The sequence below is a fragment of the Tyto alba genome, unplaced genomic scaffold (assembly GCF_018691265.1).
Source record: "Tyto alba isolate M040663 unplaced genomic scaffold, T.alba_DEE_v4.0 Super-Scaffold_40, whole genome shotgun sequence".
NCBI classification, from domain to species: domain Eukaryota; kingdom Metazoa; phylum Chordata; class Aves; order Strigiformes; family Tytonidae; genus Tyto; species Tyto alba.
Window position 1 is genome coordinate 21,720,000 of NW_024881316.1, and position 21,341 is coordinate 21,741,340.

At 34.2% G+C, this 21,341-nt stretch overlaps 1 protein-coding gene across 1 annotated transcript in view; it reads left to right on the forward strand.

Moving 5' to 3' along the window:
* EYS (eyes shut homolog) overlaps positions 1-21,341 on the forward strand; it is a 1,055,438-nt gene that overhangs the window by 858,421 nt on the left and 175,676 nt on the right. The window contains exon 39 of the mRNA XM_033002767.2: positions 15,175-15,339. Coding sequence (XP_032858658.1) covers positions 15,175-15,339 — 165 coding nt within the window. The remainder of the gene's footprint in view (positions 1-15,174; positions 15,340-21,341) is intronic.

A 21,341-nucleotide genomic window follows, 5' to 3' on the forward strand; every position in this document is an offset into this window, starting at 1 on the left:
GATCTAAGCAGTTCAGTCAAGTGAAAAAATTTTCTTCTTTTTTTTCTTTTTCTTATTCAGACTTGAGAGATTGATTCCATCTGTCTTTTATATCCATGAGTGAAAAATATTTCTCTTCTGGGCTGGGTTTTCTCCCCCATATCTTCATCATTTTTCTTTCTCTGGATTGCATCTACAAAATGCCTCTGGACTCAGAACTCCTTGCAGTGATTGTAATGTAATTTTTCTTGTTATCTGCTACTAAATTTTAAGATTGTCATTGAAGATGTTAGATAAGACACAAATGCACTGGGCTGATAAAGCTTCCCTGGATGTCTTTGAGAAGCTGATATCCTGAAAGATTTCTTAGCGAAATAATTAATAACAAGGAGTTGCTAAAGCATTTCTGTCTAAATATGGGAAGTAAATGAATATATTGTATACAAATTCATATGATTCCATTCTGTCTTTAACACTGAAATTTAGTGGATGGATTTATGCCTGTATTGCTTATCTAAACCTTTAGCCTGAAAATTTGCCTTTTAAGACTAGTATGAAAAAAAGGTAGACTATTTCAGATATCTTCTCCTGTTTGTTGGAAGCAGCATATAAAAAAAGTGTTCAGTGTCACAAAGTAATAAATAATACAAAATAACATACACAACTACAAGCAAAAAAAAAAAAAATAGTGTTTGCACAGTGTGTTTCATCAACAGTTTTTAAGCTTTGCTTAGGAAATGGGTTCTGCATATGTGAAAAAAAATCAGTTTGATTTTTTGCTTTTAATTTCAATTTGAACATTAAAAAGAAAATACGATGGTTACTGGGACCTACTATTTTGAGATTACTGCAATTAGATACTCATCATGGTTTTTCCAAACTTGAGCTAGCCTGTTCTTTAGTCTTTCAGAAATTCATCAGTCTCCAGACCCAGTACTCTGTAATCTGGAAATCCCTGGGTGATATGAAGGGTGTTCTAAAGTGCAGGGTTTCCTTCTCCAGAGCTGGAGATGAAGGGATTTGAAGATTTCTGGATCCTAAGTAAGGAAGTGTGAACTCTGACCTAGTGGACAGCACAGACTCCCAATGCTTCCAGTTCTGTGTTGGGTTCCTGAGGAAACTGAGATTGATAGCCCAGTGTAGGTCACTTTTTAGAACTGGTGTTGAAGGATGAAAGCCTAAGATGCCCACCTCATGACATACAGTATTTTTTCAAAGTCTTGTTTTATTTATAATTATTATTATTTTTCCTTTGTTTTGATAGTTTGATTGTCCTTCTAGCTGGGAGCACAGCTCATTCGGGTGGTGTAAATCAGTACTTAAATGTTTCCTACCTAAAACATGCTTCTATTCTATGATCTTACCTGTGATTTTTACATACAGCAAAGTGTGGATGTTATGATGAGCTCTTTTCTCAGACTGTCCACAGACAGTTGTACTAATTAAAGGAGTATTTTGGCAAAACAGTGGAAATGGGGATCTATATTTCTTATGTCTCCATTTCTCATATACCCTCTCCATTCACTTTGGCCTTACTTCCAAAATATGTATAATTTCCTACATTGAATAAAAGAATAATTATTTCCCTCCCATCTTTTTCATCGCTGACTTGAAGGAAAGTCTGCTCTAATTTCACATTACATTAAAGTCTTAAATTGAGCAGTTTAGATTCAGTTTCTGTGCCACAAAGAGTTCAGTATTAGCCTCCTAGTGCTGATATTTTGTAATTACTACTCAGCTGTTAAACAGGTCTTACAATGGAAAACTGCTAGAATTATCACTTTTTCCCCCTAAGAATATGCTGAAAAACATCCCACTACACGAGGAAATCATTGACATCAATTAAAGAAATAGATAATTTGAAAAGATATGAGATAATGCAACACACTATTTAAAAGTAGATAATTCACTGAAAATAAGATACCATGAGATGAATTCCCTAGCTCAATTACTAAAACTGAATTATTTAAAATCACTAAAATTAAATTTACTTCTTTTTAAGATTGATATCACTAATGAGATTTATCCTTCATGTGATAAGTAATATATTTTTAATTTAGTGGTTTTTTTCCATTGCAGTTGCTTAGACTTTTGTCCCTTGAAACACATTAATAATAAAAATAGAGAACAAAAAATTTTTAAACAGTTCAACAGCACAGTGCAGGAGACCTGGATGTGGTTCTTAAGATAGAGCTTTTTGTCTTTTCTTTACATCCTCTGGGCACATTACTTAAAAGCTGATCAGTGCAGTGAGTCCTATAGCACTGGAAAAATGGACACAATCTTCAGAGTTCTACTTGCTTGACTGTAGCAGCACCAAATCTTGAGATGAAAAGAGCTGTTTCCATAGAAATGTAAGAGTGAGTGGGAATATAAATATCATTTGAATTTCAGTATTTGTTAATGCCCTAAAACAGTTTCAGACCTTTTACTTTGCTCTGTACAGTGCAGTCTCCAAGGAAATCTACCTCAGTGTGTGGGTAGACAGAATTCAAGCACAGAGAGTGAGAACAGACTGGAGCTTGGTGGCTTACAAATTGTGAATCCCTTTTGCTTCCACAGTAGTGTCCTGCCTTTGTCTTTAGAAGAGAGCAGCTTCCGGCAGCCCAAGTGCAGTAACCTGAAATGAGCAGAAATAACCATACTGAAACATTATTTTGGGGCTGCTTGTTCTCGTTGACTGGGAAACTCTCTAACATTGACATGTTTTATGCTTTTATTGCTACATAACCTTCATATGTCTTTTAGTTTGTGTTCCTTGCATCAGAGGGCATCAATTTTTTAATAGTTCCTGTGTTTTTTTCATAATCAAGTTAGGTATACTTGAGATCTGTTGCTGCTTATATACTCTTCTTTAGAAATTCTCTTTTGTGTTGTGTTGAGGTACAAGAATTAATTTATTCTATGATGAATGTGACTGTATCTATTTTGTTGCTTAGAAGAGATTATTTTCCTCCTGGGATCCTTTGTAGAAATATCCATGTATACAAGAAAGTGTTTCTTAAATGTTGGCATATGCTGGAAAAGAATTTGTCATTTGTTTTCCACATTTGTAGCATCTGACTTAGTGTATTTTCCAAACAGCTTTCTTGTAGTACAGCTTGGCCTCCTGGACTTGAATTATTATCAAGCAGAAGTTTTGCTTATCTTGAAACTAATGTGTTTGAATTGTGCAGTAAAGCTAGGAAGAAAAGGAAATTTTTGTCTACATGTACTTTTCTCTAGCATAAAATTATCTCTGTTCTTTCATTGACCACCTTGATATTCATTTAACTATGTATATTGAGTAACTAATCCTGTAAATCAAATCAACAAACTGTTTGAGTAGACCTACTTATACTAATACAAAGGGGTTTACAGTACTTTTAGAATGTATTTCTGTACAGTTAAACAAAAGGGAAATTATGTTAGGTAATGTGTAATGCTTCACTGAAATCAATAAGTGTGTGGTATTTTTCAGTAACTGGAAAACTGTACAAGGAATGGTTCTGAAATAAGAGCTTTTAGTCTGGAGTAAGCACTTGGCAGGTTCCCAAGTAAGTCACAACCTAGAGTTGAAATACCGTTTTCCTTTTCTTTCAGTGAGAACATCCCAAAACATGAAAGGAATTTTTATCTAAAGTCATCCTTCATAGAATATTAACCACTAAATTAGGAAAAATAAGTCTTTGAGAGCCAGATCTGCACTGCAAAGAAGTTAAAATAAAAATCATGGAAAACAGATCTATTCGAGAAGGTTCCTAGGTTTGTTGAAACTCTTCACAGACCTGTTTATTACCTTTGGGACTCAATTTAGGCAGGCCTTTTTCAGCGGGCAGAATGAAGGGTGGGGAGAGATGGCGTTGGGAATGTCTGTGTTTACAACCATGCTGCGGGCTTCTTTCATCTCCAAACAGAGCTTGCTCTGACATTCATTGGAGAACCAATCTTCCTCCTCTTTTGTCCTTCTCAGAAAGGATTTACGCTGACCCAAAATGCAGCAGCTATGGCAAGGCAGTAAGTTTCTTGTCTATTGCACAGTCACTTCTACTTTAACAAAATCATAGAATCACAGCATCGTAGAATGGTTGGGGTCAGAAGGGACCTTTAAAGGTTATCTAGTTCAACCCCCCCTGCAGTGAGCAGGGACATGATTAGGTTGCTCATAGCCCTGTCCAATGCTACAGTCCAAAAATCCACACTGCAGTTTGCACACAGCAGGCAATGTTCAGGTAAATTGAACCATGACTCTCTTTGTTTCACCTACACCCACAGTAGGGATTTACTACATCAATGTAACATCAAATCAGTGGAAAAAAGCAAACAGATGATCTGAAAGCTCTAACACTGAACGTTTATCGCATCTGGCATTTCTACCAGTTGTGGAAGAAGAGAATGATGGTACTACATTTAAAGCCAAGATAACTAAGATAAAGCCAATAAAACTACTCATTTCAGTCTAAGGTACTGTCAGACAGCATTGCTTTTACATCTTGGTTCAATAAGGGTGCTAAAAAAGAAAGAATTTTGCAAGAGATGATGCATTTCTGAGTTTTTAATTGGCCAGCTCATTAGTTTAATCCAGATAATTTTGTTTACATTATTGTAATATTAATTTGCAATTACATGTGACTGAACTGGTTGTATGCCTACAACACTGAGCCCAGTTAAACTACTTTGAAATTATTGCTGCTGGGATTAAGTGAACATGCATATTTGCAAATGTACCTTCCCACAAATGTTGCTGTCTTGTAATTGCCAAAATAGCAACCACAGTTACTGCAGTTCAGATGTATTATTTTTGTTGTCTTTATTATTAAATATTATCACAGTAAATATCTTAAAAATCCATTGGAAATACTTTTCTAAAACCTTTCAAATTAGATACAGTCTAGTGCAAATGTTTAAACTGATCATTATACGTAAGTGGTGTTTCTAATTTGGTACTTCCTAACTAGTACAATAGTGGCAAATGTTAGGAAATGAGGGAAAGGACTAAGTAAGATGTCTACAGAGATATTTTTCCTTTTTTTATTTTTGCATTCTTCTATCAGAAAATTCAGCCTAAAAATAAATAAATTACATTAGCAAAACTGTGGGGAGGAAGAAAATTATTCTGTTTTGTGAATCCTCAAAGGAAAAAGTAAATACATTGAGATGTCCATTTTTCTAATTCCTGCTCTGATGCTAACTAAAGATTAATCTACCTTAATTTGTTTATAATTTTAGCCTTTAAATATTCTTCTTGTTCTGTTATTTGTTGATTTTTTTTTTTCTACCAAACTCTAGAGTTAGCTACATGATTCCCAAAAGAAACCATGTCAGGCTGTTAATATCATCAGAAGATGGCGAAGAAATTGCTTTCATATTCTCATTTTGTGGCTCTCATTGTTCCTCTTAAAACTTTACATTTTGAGAGAGCAGAAATTAGCAATGTTTATGTTCACATTGTTTATAACCTTGCTTATTCTTACCTGCAGACATTGTCACTGGCTAATCTCAAACTCTTATTATACATGGCAAAACAGTATTTTTTCAGAATAAGATCATAACTCTATGATTTGAATCCAAAGGCCTTGAAACATCCCCAACCTTGAGTCTCAGGGACAACTGCAAGATGCTATATTAAACAAATTAAAACATTGCAACCAATCCACTGGCTCACTGTAACTAAGAAGTAGAATCACGTAAATATATTCATTCCATGCTTATGAAGTAGAAAAGCTTACACTTTCATGTTCAAGAAGTCAGAAGGATTTCTTGAACTTGTTTGTGGTTTTAGTATCCTTTTACCAAAATACAGCATTTATTTTTATAATTCTATTACAGCTTAGTGGATTTTATTGATTTTATTGTCCGACCTCCTAATTAGTTTTGTAAATGGGAGCCTTAGTTATGAAATTGCCTTTGAAATTCAATCTTCCACTGAGTACCACATATTTACTTTTACTGCATCATGACCTGTATCATTTTCTTATCTTTTTCTTAGCATCTGATGCTGCTTTTAAGTCTTGGTTTGTTAATTTTTTTCTCTTTGTTTGTGTTCCAGTAGCTTTTTAACCACTTGATATGCTGAACAATATTCTGTCTGGTTTTTTGCAGCTGCATGACTTTTTCATGTATTTTTATTTTTAACTAAGACGTACATATATATATATATGCACTAATCTTCCCCTCCAAACAAACAAAAAAATAAAAACCAAACAAATTAAAAGTAATTTCTAACAAGAAAATTTAACCAGCTTTCTGGAGAAACACTGAATGTACTGACCACAAATTATTGTCTATCAAAATAGAGTCTCATAAAAACAAGAACATGAATATATTCCTATAAATATCTCTTAGAGATCTTGCAAAGTCCTAGGAAGCAGATTGAAATTAATTTCAAAACAGTCATCTAAAAAGGTCAAATCTATATTTTCTACATTAAAAGCATTGGTAGAAAGATATCAGTTGATCACTGGTTGATTAACCACTTGGCACTCTACCAAATAAATTTCTCCGTTTTATGTAATAATTGTTAAAAAGTAGGAAATCATTCATAACTAGTTTAAATTAACTTCAATAATGTATTACCAAAACTTTATCAGAAAGATAAAGAAACGTCATGGTTTCATAAGAACACAGTAGTAGTACCTCTGGAACACCATTTTCTCTGTTTTCTTTCCACATTTATACAGGAGGAATTTACTTTTTCAAGGAAGGTAGTGATAGCTAGAAAATGAGAATTTTCAAGAACTATCTTTGCACTCTAAATCTATGAGAACAAACTCAGATTAGAATTCAGACTAGATTTACACAATTCTGCAAATTATGCATCTATATGTCTAAATAAGAAAGTCTAATAAAAATTTTTTAAAAATCTCCTAGGAAAAGAATATGAATTTGGTTCATTCACAGTGCAGCGATACATAAACTGTATTATTTATATGAGCACATTAAATTTAATGTGCTTAAAACTACAGCTTACATTTCACATATAATATTGATCATCTATTATTTGGTGCCAACCATATGACAGTCTGCAGGGTTGTCCAGATGGAAGACTCCTCTTCAACAGACTAAATATGACACACACTGAAAAAGTCTGAATATTTGTTCAAATTGAACTTCTATAGCTAATTACTCACCATGAATTCTTATGATCCTTTGGGATAGGAATGTTAGTTTGTGTGTTCAAGCACCATTGAAAAGTACAAAATTAAACTTAGATGGTAGAAATAAAATTAAAGTGACTGAAAATACATTGATATCTCATAAAGCAAAAAGATGGACTTAAAATTTTAATAAGCATGAGAATTACAAATACACAAATAAAATATGTACATATTTAGCTGAGACTCATTGTAAAACAGAGGAAAATTAAGCTGTTGGGTCACATTTATTTGTGTAACCAAACAGTTCTTATGACAATGAGTAAATTGTGATCTCTAGTACATAAACATGTTATGAAAAGTCAGTTTCCAAACATATTCTGACAGCTGCCTCTTTCCCCCTGAAAATCAATACTTTGTTTCATTCACTCCTTTTACCAGTTCATTAGATTTGAATCAAAAATATGAAAGCTAGCATTCGAGTAGACCTTCTGTGATACTTTACAGAACAAATATATTAATGAGTGAACTTCAAAAGATTTTTACAAGTCCTTGCTTCATTAAAATTTGCCACAATATGTGTCACAGTGACCTTAAAAGCAACCAGCTTTTCAACATCAAATGTAGTAGTGCATTATGACAACTCCAGTGTAAATTATGGTTTGATATTCAAAGTCTTCCTTAGATTTTTTTTCCTGTAATTGGAAGAGATTGAAAAATATAAACAAAGATATAAAGTACCTTAGTTTCTTTCTTAGACAGGACTATTTTTTAAAATAGATAAAACTCTGATGTCTTTGCAGTCAAATGTGGTTTTGCTGTCAGATATGTTGAGCTTGAAGAGGATATTAGATAATAGCTTCCCAATTTTGTGAGATTCGGGAAAAGAATTAAGCACTTATGCATCATTTTGAATGCAGGTGGTAAAATACATCTGATTAGGTACTAGTATCTATTAGGAACATTCTTTTCACTTCAAAATCCAAGGCACTTAAGAGCAAAGTAATAAATTTTGGAGATGAAACTAATCAAACAGAAAAAGATAAATGACTGGGTTGTTTTCAAAACTACCAAAACCAGATAGTAAGATGCTAATTTTGTTTGTGGATTTTGGACTAACAACAACTAGATTGTTCGGAATTTTTTCAACACCCAACTTCTTGACTATTTTTTATACCTTCTGTTGAGGTACATCTGTCATACCTGTTTTCAGTGAATATTGAACTGGATATGAATGAATAATTTTCCTTTTTCCTTTCTCATGTCAGTCTGTTCCCCTTTCTAACACATCTGGTCTTACTTTATATGTCTATGTAATATACATAAAAAATAGCAGAATTTAATAATTGCACAGCATCTCTCAGCTGCGTAGTTTAGCATGCTTCATGGCCATTAACTGAATAAGCTTCATGCTATTCTGTGAGACAGGTCATTTTCTTCCTTTTACAGATACACAGGAATTGGCCGAAAATACTGAATTCTCATCTGCTGTAAACTGATGCAGTTATAACATTTCTGATGTACAGTTACTGCAGGTGTAGGCAAAAAAAATGTGATTTTTCCCTCCATAAATATGAGGTTAAAAGAGGAATAATGAGGGCTACAAAATAGGAATATGAAAATAATTTCTTCTTCTTGTGGCTCCCTCTTTCCCAAAGCTTATGAACATCAAAATGCTTTACTATGATTTTGTTTTGTCAGACATGCAGCTAACTCTTGAACTTCTCAGTATTTAAGGAATGCTAAAACTATTAACATATCAAATGTTTTTCCTGAAATAAAATTAACAACATAATTACATTGGGTTGATCTACTTTTTACAGTTCAGTGGCCAAAAGAGGAAGGCAACTTGATCTCTAGGCACTCAGTAATGACAATTGCTATATGCTTCAGATAACTACGGAATCACTAATTTTCTTTATGTTAAATGGTGTGCATATTTCTTATCTTTTGTTATACAATCGTAGCAGTGATACGGAAAGCAGAACAAGTTACATAAAAATTACCAACTGGACCAGGCCAATAAGTCATCTAGCTCAATCTCTGAACAAAACCAGTCACAAATAAAGGGATATAAAAACAGGACAACTATTTTTCCCAAAGTACATTACTTCAGATTCCACCAAGTATTGAGATTAGGATTTCTTGAACTGTGTACTTGCTGGTGTGGTAGACTGGTTTTCTTGTATTTTTTTTCATTTTTAATTTATCTTTCTTAATACTTTTGACTCACAAAATGTTTTGCAATAAATTAACCCCCCAAAAAATGTATTCTGTGAAAACTTATTAATCATTAGCTTTTTTTTTTTTTCCCCAAACCTGTGACCTGACAATATCAAGTGCCCTTAGATTTTGTGTTATAAGACATGAAGTAGTCATTTCTTATTCACATTTTCCTCTTCATATTTTATCTATGTTGAATAGGCCTGATCTGTTTCTCACTCTGGAAGTCATACCATTGCTTTGATCATCCCTGTTTCTGTTCTGCGTTTCATTGTACCTTTGCAGAGGCATGTTACTAGGCTGCTTGGGAAATTCAGAAGAGACTTCTAATGGCATCATCTGCTTTATTTTTCCATAAATTTTTAAACTCTTTTCATCTAATACTGCTCCACTTGTATGGCAGTTTCCTTCAATGAAATTGAAATTATGTCCTGCTCTTAAGGATTGCTTATTCAACCCATTGCCTCTCAGATCTTCCTCTGAGTCTTCATGAATAAATATACTGTCTTTCTGTCATTTAAAACCCCTAGCAATCTGCAAAGTAAGAGATTAAGTCAGTGATCTGAATTCAGATCTCCCAGTTGACAGTAGAGAGCATTATCAACAAGGCACCAGGCTGGTCTGATAAAGAAAAACTTGTGCATTTTACTCTATGAAGGTTTTTTGCCTTGTAATGTAGGAGTTCAGTTACAGCAAAGAGAAGGCTTTTGTGCATTGAAACAAATGAATGAAAGCAGCAAGGGTGAGATTTATTTTGTTTCATATTTTATTGTCTGGAAACAGCTGAACTCACCTAATCAATTATTTCATAGATTTCTAAAGTTACAGTCATTGAGGAAATGTTTATTGTATTTCTGTACTATTGTAGGAATGTGTTAAGCTTTATGAAATACCCAAGTCAGATTTTGTATGTACCAGATATAATCCCTAGGAATTTCCTGAATCATATTTATTTCACTTTGATTTTCTTCACACCATGAACATGCGATAAAAGAATACATTACTCTCAGGTTGTTAAATTTGGTTCCCTGGGATATTTTGTGAGCACGAGATGGATAGAGCAAGTCACGTATTCATCAGCCCCTTGATATTGCTTCTAAACTGACTTTTTGCCTGCTGGGAACACCTCCATTCTTGATAATATGGAAACTGTTATGCTACTTATAGTTGATTGTGCCTTGTACTTACAAAGTCTTTTTTTTTACATTTTAATTTTGTTTATCACTGTACTATGTGGCTTCCTGATCACTGACATATTTAAATATCCAAAGATGAAGCTTGTATGCAGATAGACCTAAGTTTGATCAATTTAGGTTTTGGACACCTATATATCCTAAAAAAAAAATAGTTTGGGGGCTGAAATTCATTAAACAACTTTGTTTATTGAAAAAGGGATGTACTCTGAGTCTGAAAGAACTGTATGGCTTTGTGACTTTTTATTGTATTATTTTTCTCACTGTCCTCTACTGGTATAGTCTCACATTTGTCACTGTTTAGTTCTAGTAACAGCTAATAACTCAAAAAGTTACATTCTGCTCAAAGATCTTAAACATATGTCAAAGAATCATAATGCAATTACTTTGTAGAAATTCTCCATACTACAGAACTGCTGTGCAGGTGACTCCTCCTCCTTCTTGTGGAGGACGTGGTTGGTAGGTCCCTATTGTCCTTCAGTGAAGTGGTCTCCAAACTGTTTTGATTGCACACCCCATCAGTAAAAAATTTTTCAGGACACCCTGCCAATGTATATATACATACTTATCTATAAATTATATATATGTACTACTGCAGTTTCAGTATTCTTCCTCCTGCACCTCAGTGAATTTTCTTGTGTACTCCCTTGGAGTGCATGCACTCCACTTTGGTGACCACTGCCCTAGTGGAGCAAGTCTTCTTGGGGTCATGGACAGAGCTGAGAGTGTTAATGGCCCCCCGAGAGAATAAAGTAACCATTTCTTCTGTCAGACTATCATGTGAAATAAATGGAGTACAAAATTACTTACTGCCAGCAACCATCTTAAAATATTGTTATGTATATGTTACTTGAAAACAGTGTAATATAGTCTCATACTGTGGTAGAGTCTTATATGCACACGCACTGTAGCTAGCATGGATGGTATTTCTGTTGCTAGCGTATTGTAGTTTATCATATACACTCTTTGGCTCTGATTCATGGTACCCACCAATGTGCAGCCTAGCTCATTGCTTCATGGGACTTCAATTCCTGCTAATTCAGAGTTCAGTGGAACAAGGGAAGTGGAAAAAGAGATCCTAGACAAGCAGCTTTGCCTGTACTATTCTACCTGTGTAGTTCATAAACTTAAAGATTATAGGCTCTTAATACACAGACTCAATCAACTGTATCAGGGAGCAACTACTGATTTTTCAGAACCATGGTTCTATCTTACTATAGTTTCTATTTGTAGATATGTGCATTTTCTACACATTTTTCTCCTAAAAGTTACTTTTTATTCCAAGTTTTTTCACTTAGAATTCCAATAATTGGTTTCAAGTCTACTATTTTGCTAATATTTAGAAAGAGTACAGTAACCAGCTTTGTGTACTATGTATTCATGTTAATCATAATTTATCTTTTCACTGTCTGTCATTACCAATTATATGTATAAATTGAAAGCATTAAAATGTTTGAGACACACAAAGATTTTTTTATGGTCCATAGAATGTCACCTTTTACAGAATCCCATGTCAGGGAATTTATTACTATTTAACATAGCCTTGTAGAATGGATCTATAGTTACCTGTACAATGTTGCAACTTGACAGTATCTTCACTTAGAATTATGGTATTTCTTTTGTTTATGGATTTCTTGCAATCTTGATAACATTATTCCACCATCAGAGAACTCCTAACAGTCATATATTTATGAAATCTCTCCAAGGTTATTACTTAGTTCTTCCAAAAAATAGTGTGAGCATCATTAGGTTGATCTTGATAAGCTTTATGAAGAACAATGCTGTGTGCCAGGCTGAAGTTTGCTACAAACAACTGCTTGCATTGCATCAACCTATTCCCTGTTATCAAACTGTCACTGCTATTACTGAATTAATTTCAACTGCTGGGTCTACAGTTAGATGTGTGTATGAATTCTGTTAAGGATAAAACATGAAATGTGAAAAAGGATTCGAAAGTATGTTTTAGATTTTGTTACTTTTGCCAAATCCAGCAATATTGAAAATTAATTTCTTGTTGCTTGACAAATATTGAGGGTTTTTAGCATGTGTTTCCACTATATGCAAGACAAGACAAGAATACTTAGATTTAGTGGATATGGCTACAGGTGACCCTGGGATGCTGGAGATCCTGCTCTTCACTTTCTTGTCCTATGTTGGACTACTTGCTCAACTAATACTTGCCTCTGAATTACAGCTTTCACTCCAGACTTTCTTTTGGAATTGAGTTCTCATTAGTTTACTCAGAATTAGCTTTATTATTTGTCGAGATTTAAGGAACAAGAGAATATGCATCCTTAAAAATAATTTTGTAGTTACAGCACAAAGTTACAAAAGATAAAACAACAAGCTAGTAACGATTTTCCTCTGCTATTCAAGCACTTTCAGCTAGCTTGAGTTGCTTGCAAGTTAGGTTTTAAGTCAAATGGAGCAAAGTGCTCTAGAGAGTTTACATGAGTACATTTTCCTGAAGAGAGTGTGCTCTGTCAGAGCATGCACCCTAACACTGTAATGTTATTCCCTGCAGGATCTGTGGCTGCTCAGACATCTCCCTCCCCTGCAGTATGGGACATAGAAAGCACAGCTGACCATGTCCTGTTTCAGTACTTCTCAGCTGCTGTATTGGAATGCTTCACAGCTGATTCCTCTTGCTGGATAGGAGCTTTTTCTTGGTGTCTTTTTCTTAAGAAACCTTTGGTGGCTTCTTTGTTTCATTGCACTACCTGTAAATGTTGTATTCCTTCTTCTGAGCTACATTGCAGATAATCAATCTCAGTTTGTGTGAAGATGAAAGCTTAAGGAGATATCTGTTCTTTACTTTTCTCACACTTAGGCCCTTCATCCAAGGAGAGGACTAACCCCTGTGTTCTCAGTGACCCATTTGCTGATGTTGTGCAGTTGCAATAGATTGCAACCGTTGTACAGTTTTAGGACAGAGAATGAATTAATGTTGACTTCACAGACCCTTTCTGTGAAAGATCATGAAACTACAAAATAGCTGAGGTTGGAAGGGACCTCTTGAGATCATCTAGTACAACCACCTGCTCAAGCAGAGGAGGGTCACCTAGAGCAGGTTTCTCACAACTGTGTCCAGCCAGATTTTGAAAATCTCACAGGATTGAGACTTGACAAACCTCTCTGGGCAACCAGTGCCAGTGTTTGACCACCCTCACAGTGAAAAAGCATTTTCATGTGTTCAGATGAAATTTCCTTGTTTTTGATTTGTGCCCATTGCCTGTCAGAAGACACTGTTGATAAAAGCTTGTCTCCTTCTCCATCCCCTCCAATCAAGTATTTATAGACACTGATAAGATCTACTCTGCTCTTCTCCAGTCTGAGGAGTCCTGGATTTCTTAGCCTTTCCTCCTTTATGACTTTAGTCCCTTAATCATGTTTGTGTCCCTGCACTGGACTAGCTAGATCTGCTAGTACTGTTTCCCTTGAAAGTATGAATTTAATTAGACAAATGGCGTTCTCATTGTGTAGACTTGCTTCTGACTTTTTATTATTTGCAATGCCTTTGACCTTTACTTCACCCTGCAAGGGAATTTTTTCATCCCATATATTATTCAATTTCTCCAACAGTCCTGATTTTTCAACACCATTTACCAATTAGAAACATAGCTACTTCTTGCTTTCCATCTTGGCTTATTTTGCTGTCAGGCTGTGGGGTTTTTTTAATGAATGCTGTTCAACACATACTTGTTTAACTAGGGGTCTTATTTTGTTCTTTCTTCTTAAGTCCGATAAAAATGGTGGAAAATAAACCATGGCTTCCACAAACAAACAAAAAATGAAAAAACTGAATAAAACTTTTGAAAAATAATATCCACATATTACTCACCTATGTATAATCATCAGTTACAAATCTATTGTATAGATTTAGTTCATTAAATTAAAAAATGTCTTTACAAAAATATTGTCTGAACTGAAACTGCTCTTCCTGTTGCTCATTTCTTATTCATATCCCTGGTCATGAATTTGGGCAGTCTTCAAGGAGCATTGCTTAACTAGGATGTTTAAGGTATCAGGAAGACATTCTGCCTAACCTCAATTAGTTTTACTCTGTTTTTTCTTGCTTGAGTGGTACTATAATGACAGTTACAGGGGGAAAAACAAAACAAAACAAAACAAAAACGTAATGACAAACATAATTAATGCAATAAATGTTGCAAATGTTAATCCTTCATAGTTGAAAATTTTCTCTTGTCATTATTTATTTTCAAGGCGAAGTAGTGTAGTGGAAGAATGTATATATTGCCTAATGGCATCTTCATCATAATTTCAAATCCCGAACATTTGAGTATCCTCAAAATTAAGAAAACCTGTGTTTCTTATCTGTAACTATAAACCAAAAGTACTTCACAGGAGTGTCATAGGATGTATGCACAGACACATCTATAAAGATGAAAATTTGTGACAATTTTCTGAACTTTATTGCATCTTCTAACAGTAGTCCCTCCTATAATGCTCTTTTCACTTCTGGTAATATGCAAATGCTAGAACATTTTCACTTTCTGTATATTTAACTTGAATGTTTGAAATGAAATAAATATATATGCGTGCTCTGTGAATAATATAGTTGATTACACTATTCACAGGTATTCAGAAAAACAGATATTTTTAAATGTGCTTTGCTCATTATATTGTATTTTATTACTTTATTTTATAATAAATTAATAAAATTAGCTTTTGGTTATTCATTTCAGACACAGCACTTTTTTTTCCATCCTTCACTGGAAATTCTTATTTGGAACTACCTTCTCTGACATCTGTATCTGAGACCATGACTGCATCTGGGCAGGAAACAAGCAATCTGACAAGGCTGTACTTGACAGTGAAAACAACTGCTCTAAATGGCACAATTCTTTACAGTGAGTACCAATGATACTTGAAGCTAAGTATCAGTTTTAGTTCCTTCAGGTCCTTATTAACTTTAGTGTACATCAGCTGGCATTTCTTATTCAGCAGCAAAATGAGTCATTAAAATTCAGTAGAAGCCTTTTGGTATTCTAATGCCTGATGCATTATGAAATTTGAAACATCCTTCTTTGTGTTCCTCTGGAAAGTTCTTTAATTTATGACTCATTGAGCAAAACATAACTTACAACTAAAAATGCTGCTTCCTGACAAGAAAGAACATAGTAAGCATATGACTCCAGTAATCAGTGTTACAGCTCTAAAATACAAATGTTGAATAAGATTTGAACAATTTATTGCAGAGAAACAGCTTCTCCATTGTTGGGTTGAGACTCACTTTTTATTGTAATTTTGATCTTGGTTCCAAAGATCTTTTGATTTACAGAAGTATCTTAAGTTCTATAAATTTGTCATATTTCAGAGTATTTACTGTGATTTCCCACTTCAGAGGATTCTTTTGTGGTTCTTGGAGAGTATACTTGCAGACTTGGATGTTTGCCTGTTGATACTACATAAGAATGTTGCTTCTTGCCTGCATATTTCAGTCCTCAGTATATGGCATAAACTTCTGAGACAGTATGTTTTTCACTACTCAGAGAGAAAAATAGGTTTCTCTGTCAGTGGAATATTTTGTTATAGATTTTAGCCTGTACATTCTATCCAAATGGAAAACCTGAACAGTGAGATTCCTTCCTGAAATCAGAAAGAGCTAGAAAAATATGCTTGTACAATCTAGGTGATAGATTCACTCCACAAAGACAAAAGAATTAGGATCATTCTCTATTCACTGCAGCTTCCTAGGGTTTATCTACACAAAGAAATCTTGTTGATTTAAAATTATTTTTTGACTAATTTTTGTTATTTTTATATTAGTCTGGAAGTAATATATGTGAATTTACCTGTACTATGTAAATATTTATAAGCCAGAGTTAAAAGTAGTATAAGCTTGATGGCATTATTTAATTATGTCTTTTATTATTATCTGTATAACACTTTCTTTAGATGTAACACACTGTAGCCCCAGATTTAACATTAATGTTTAGTGCTTTTCAAAATGCTATCTCAAATCCTTGCATGTTATAGCTGGGCTGTTGCTCCAACCGCCTAAGCTACATGTCTGCACAATTTGCTAAGAATCATGGATAAGCGGTGATGCAGCAGATCTTTCTGTTGAAGTGTTTTACATTTGTTAGTTATTTCGATTTCAAGAGGAGTTATCTGGCTTCAAGAAGAATTCAGTGAAGGTCACTGGAAGTACTTTGAATATATTTAGTGTTTAATGATGTTGCTTGCTTCATCACTGCAAAGTAGCTGGCTTCCAGCCAGAGTTAAAGCTTGCTATCTACCCATAAGCTCTGAGTAAGCATGCTCATTAAAATAAATAAATAAATGAACAAACAAACAAATAAATAAATATCCAACATAGAAGCTTCTCTGCTGCTCTCAGGAGGAAGTGGTGTTTTCTGAAAACCTGGATAAGTGTACTGTACTGCTACAACCAGTGCCAAATTTCTTTCTATCACTACTTGCTGGAAAATGTTTTGATCTGAAAGCAACAAATCTATGAAGCTGAGGAGGGATGGAGGTTGGAGTATCTTTGAAACAATTTGTAATACTGGATGCTGTTTGCCTTGTTTACAACTCAGTTACTTTACACATAGTGAATTTGCTTATCTTTGCAAAAATCTGATGTACAAATTTGGTAACTGAAAATCAAAATCCAACTCTTTATCTATGTTTTACAACAATTACAAACAAATACAGGATACTTGCTTCTCCATTGCATTTTATACAGAAATTACACAAAGATGAATAGTATATCCTCTCCTTTTTGTTTCCATCCAGCTACACAAGGCAGAGTTACAATTTAAGATTTAGTAACAGGAGTTCTACACTTTTGCTCACAATCATCATTTAAAATGGAAATGCATTGAACAGCATATTCAAGATGATACTCTTTCAGATGTCTCTGACTTTTCTTTTTAGGCTTCTGCACTTGTCAGGTGAGAACTAGCCTGTACTTGGAATTCACAAGCTCCTTAGAGCAGTGTTGAAAATCAGAGTGTTACTTTGAGCTTTTACCTTGTGATATAAATCTCTGTGGGCTGTGGGATTTCTGCTTCACTGCTTGTAAATTTTCAAATTGTTTTGACAAACCTAGTAATTGTCACATTTTATATGTTTAGTTTTTACAACTGGTAATCTGCAGGTAATCTGTACATAGTTCATATGTCTCACAAGTGTGGTTGAGTACTTTGGGTAGACAGTGCTCTTAAATTTAAAGATTTAAGGATACTGAGAAAGGAAGAGAGGGTGTGGATGCCTTCTTTGTGTACCAAGGGAGAACACCACGGTGGCCATAATTGATAGTTGCATTACACTCCTTAATTTCATCCTCCGTATCCCAGTGAATTTGATTCTATGATTTTTTTTAAAAAAAAAAAAAAAAAAAAAAAAAGTACTGATTTAACAAAAATATAGTTTCCTTACATCTAATTCAGTTATATGCATTCAAATGCTGGATAATTCTAGGGACATTTTGATGTTACTTTGCATTTAATCAGTGCAAAATAAACCCTACCAAATTAGGAGGAGGGACTTCTAATTTAAGATATTCAAAATCATACCAAATATATTCAAGATGCTGCTGCCTCAAAATAAATTCCATAGTCTTTCTTAGATTATGTCCTTATAATTGAAACAGTTTCTGGTTTTGAATATCAGAGAAAATATGAATGTTTCTGAATTACATTTAATCTGAGATTGATCAAAGAAAAGTTACTTTCATGTGTACACAAAATGTTTCAGTACCAGAAGTAGAAAATAATGCTTTTTTCTCCTACCACACATGGAATTTAAAAGCTAGTAGTCTGCCATGAAAGATAGATCCAATCACACCATAAAGACAATCTCAAAAGGAATATTATCAATGAGAAAAAAAAAAAAACAAAACTGCTAAACAAAGCAATTCTGTGACTTTTCAAGCTTCTATCTCTGCAGGGGTAGCAGGTGTACATTTGGGGCAAAAGTCTTTTATTTTAAAAGTAAAGAAAAATAATATCAGGAAGACAAGTGGAATTTAAGAGAATTTTTGTTTCACAAGAGTATGTTTCATAAACCTAAGCTAGTACCACTATTTAAACAGTTTCATATTATCATATTAAAAGCATTCATTGTGCTTTTAGAGGGAAAAATAACACATAATGTACACTTCATAATTTATATCTTTTTTTTGTCAATACAATGAAAGTCTCCAATTAAATCTGAGGAAGTGGCAGTGGTTGGAGGTGTTCGGTTCCTGTTTACCACACTTGCATAAACCCTACCACAGCTTTCAAGGGAATTGTTCTTTTGAGCTAAAGTATTTTTTAAAATGAAAGTAACTTTGATGTTATAATTTCCTTTGCTTAGTGAACAACAGAATTTTAAATTTTCTAGAAGAATAACAGTTGAAGTTGTATCAGATGCACAGAATGTTCCCACCACAGTTACTGAAGGTTTTTTTTTTTTCTGTATACCAACCTTAATTTTACCTTCTTTATATGATTCTAAAACATATAAATTGTGTTCTAGTCTATTTTAATTTTTTTCCTAGCCTTATTGTTCTTTACTTCCATTCTAAACTTCTCCAATAACATATGTTACTGTAAAAAATTTGTTTATGACTCTGTATGGAAATATAATTTCAGATCAGTGGTGGATGGAATGATTTTCACAAGTTTTTATCAGGTGGTAAAAATGTTTTGTTATCCTTTTAGTACAAATTATATAAATAGTAGATGTACAGAGGAAGGAGAAGCAAGAAAACAGGCTTCCTAGCAGGTCCTTATCTCTTGGGTTCTCGTGAGTGCAAGGATTAAGATTTTGATCTTAAGATATTAAGATGATTGCTTTAAAATGAAGTTTTCAAACATAATGTTCCATTCTGCTAGAACCGTTGACATTCCCACAAGTATTTCAGCTCCAATAGTGAAGCTAAAAATTGGAAGGAACATTTTCATACTCTACAAATATTATATATGAAAATTTGTCATTTGTATATTAGCAACAATGCCTTTTTCATTTATTTTCCCACATATCTTTGCAAAGATATTAACTTTTCAGACTGGACAATGTCTACATAGGTGTATAAATTTGATTCTCTGATATGGGTAGAAAAATTGCCTACACAGGTGTATAAATTTGATTCTCTGATGTGGGAAGAAAAATTACATGTGAAGCTAAAGACAAAAAAATTCCAAAAAGAAAGAATATTTATGTCTTAACTTCTTTTTACTGGCTTCCCAAATATTTATATTGTTGTGGTTTGGGCCTGATCAGCAACCAACCACCGCAGCTGGTCACCCTCCCTTCCCCCTCCCCACCTGGGAATGGGGGAGGGGATTAGAGGGGTGAAGGGAGACTCGCAGGCTGAGATAAGAACAGTTTAATAATGGCAATAAAATGAAAACAATAACGATGATGGGGGGAAAACGAAAAGAAATATATAAACAGGCAATGTACAGCGTAATTGCTCACCACCCGCTAACCAATATCCAGCCAGTGACCCCGAGATACCAAGATCCCACAATCGCAATCCCAGAAGCGAGAGAGCTCCTTCCCAACCACCCCTCCTTTATATAGTGAGCATGACGTTCCATGATATGGAATATTTCACTGGCCAGTTTGGGTCAGGTGCTGTGGCCGTGCTCCCTCCCTGCTCCCTGTGCCCTTGCGCACGGGCAGGACATGGGGAGTCGGAGAGTCCTTGAAGTCTTGGCAGCAGCTGAAAACATCAGTGTGCTATCAGCATTCTTCTCATACCAAACCCAATGCTGAATCTAAAACACAGCACTCATCTAGTCCCTGAAAAGGAATATTAACTCTATTTCAGCCCAAACTAAGACATATATTTACTGTGTATACTTGTCTTGTTTGTCAAACTCCTTCAAGCTGCCTAGTGATTGCTGTTGGTTTTGTATAATGTTTCTTACTAAAATATGCAGATTTGTACTTCCCTCGGTCTGTACCCCTGACTCATGTAGGAAAATAAACATGGCAGGTAAGTCTGGCCATCTCACAAGTTCTGCTCTTGAAAGAAAGCTACATCTTAAGAACAATAACTTATGACAGACCATGAGTGGCAGCAGAATAAAAGTAAAATCAGTACTTAATGAGAAAATTTAAGCATTCTATACTGTCTGAACAAGCCTTTGGATTTCTGTGGCCAATGTAAAAAAGACTGTAATAAGGAAAGGGAAATAAATGTGTGCTATGAGATTCAGGTGGTGAAAAATGGGTATACTTCCTTTTGTTATGGAGTGTAGATTTATAATTTTTTTTTTCGCAATCCTTTTTTTGAAATTATCCAGAAATATGTCACAGAAATATATAATCTCTATGGATTTAGAGGAGATAGTTGACTTGTTACCTGGTAGTAATTCATATTAGTTCTAAAGATGGTGCAATTCTCAACAAATTTCTGTGTTTCTGTAAATGCTGTTAATTGAAGTATATATCTGGATATTTGGTGAAAAAAAAAAAAAAAAAAAAAAAAAAGATTTTTTTTTTTCAATACAGCCAAAACCACTGATTTGTTCTCCTGATTACAGAAGATACTGAGACCCAGAAGTATAAATCAGCTGACAAAAATATATAAATGTAAAATATGTTTCTTAACTACAGGAATGTCCACAACTTTGGAGGGTATTAGCTTTTTCTTTATAGGAATTACAGAAAGAGTTTAACAAGTGACAGTTTCAATACTACCACAGAATCCCTCTGCAGCATATCTATCTATTAGAATCTAACTTATTCCAGAGTTTTAAAAATCAGTTTTCTTATTAAAGGATGTGTATAGAACTCAAGTTCTTAATTTTATTGGATGTGAAAAATAAGGACTCAGTAGAAATATTACATGTGGCACTTTCTCATTTTCCCCATGCTTGCATCTGTGAACCCTTCACTTGTTTACACC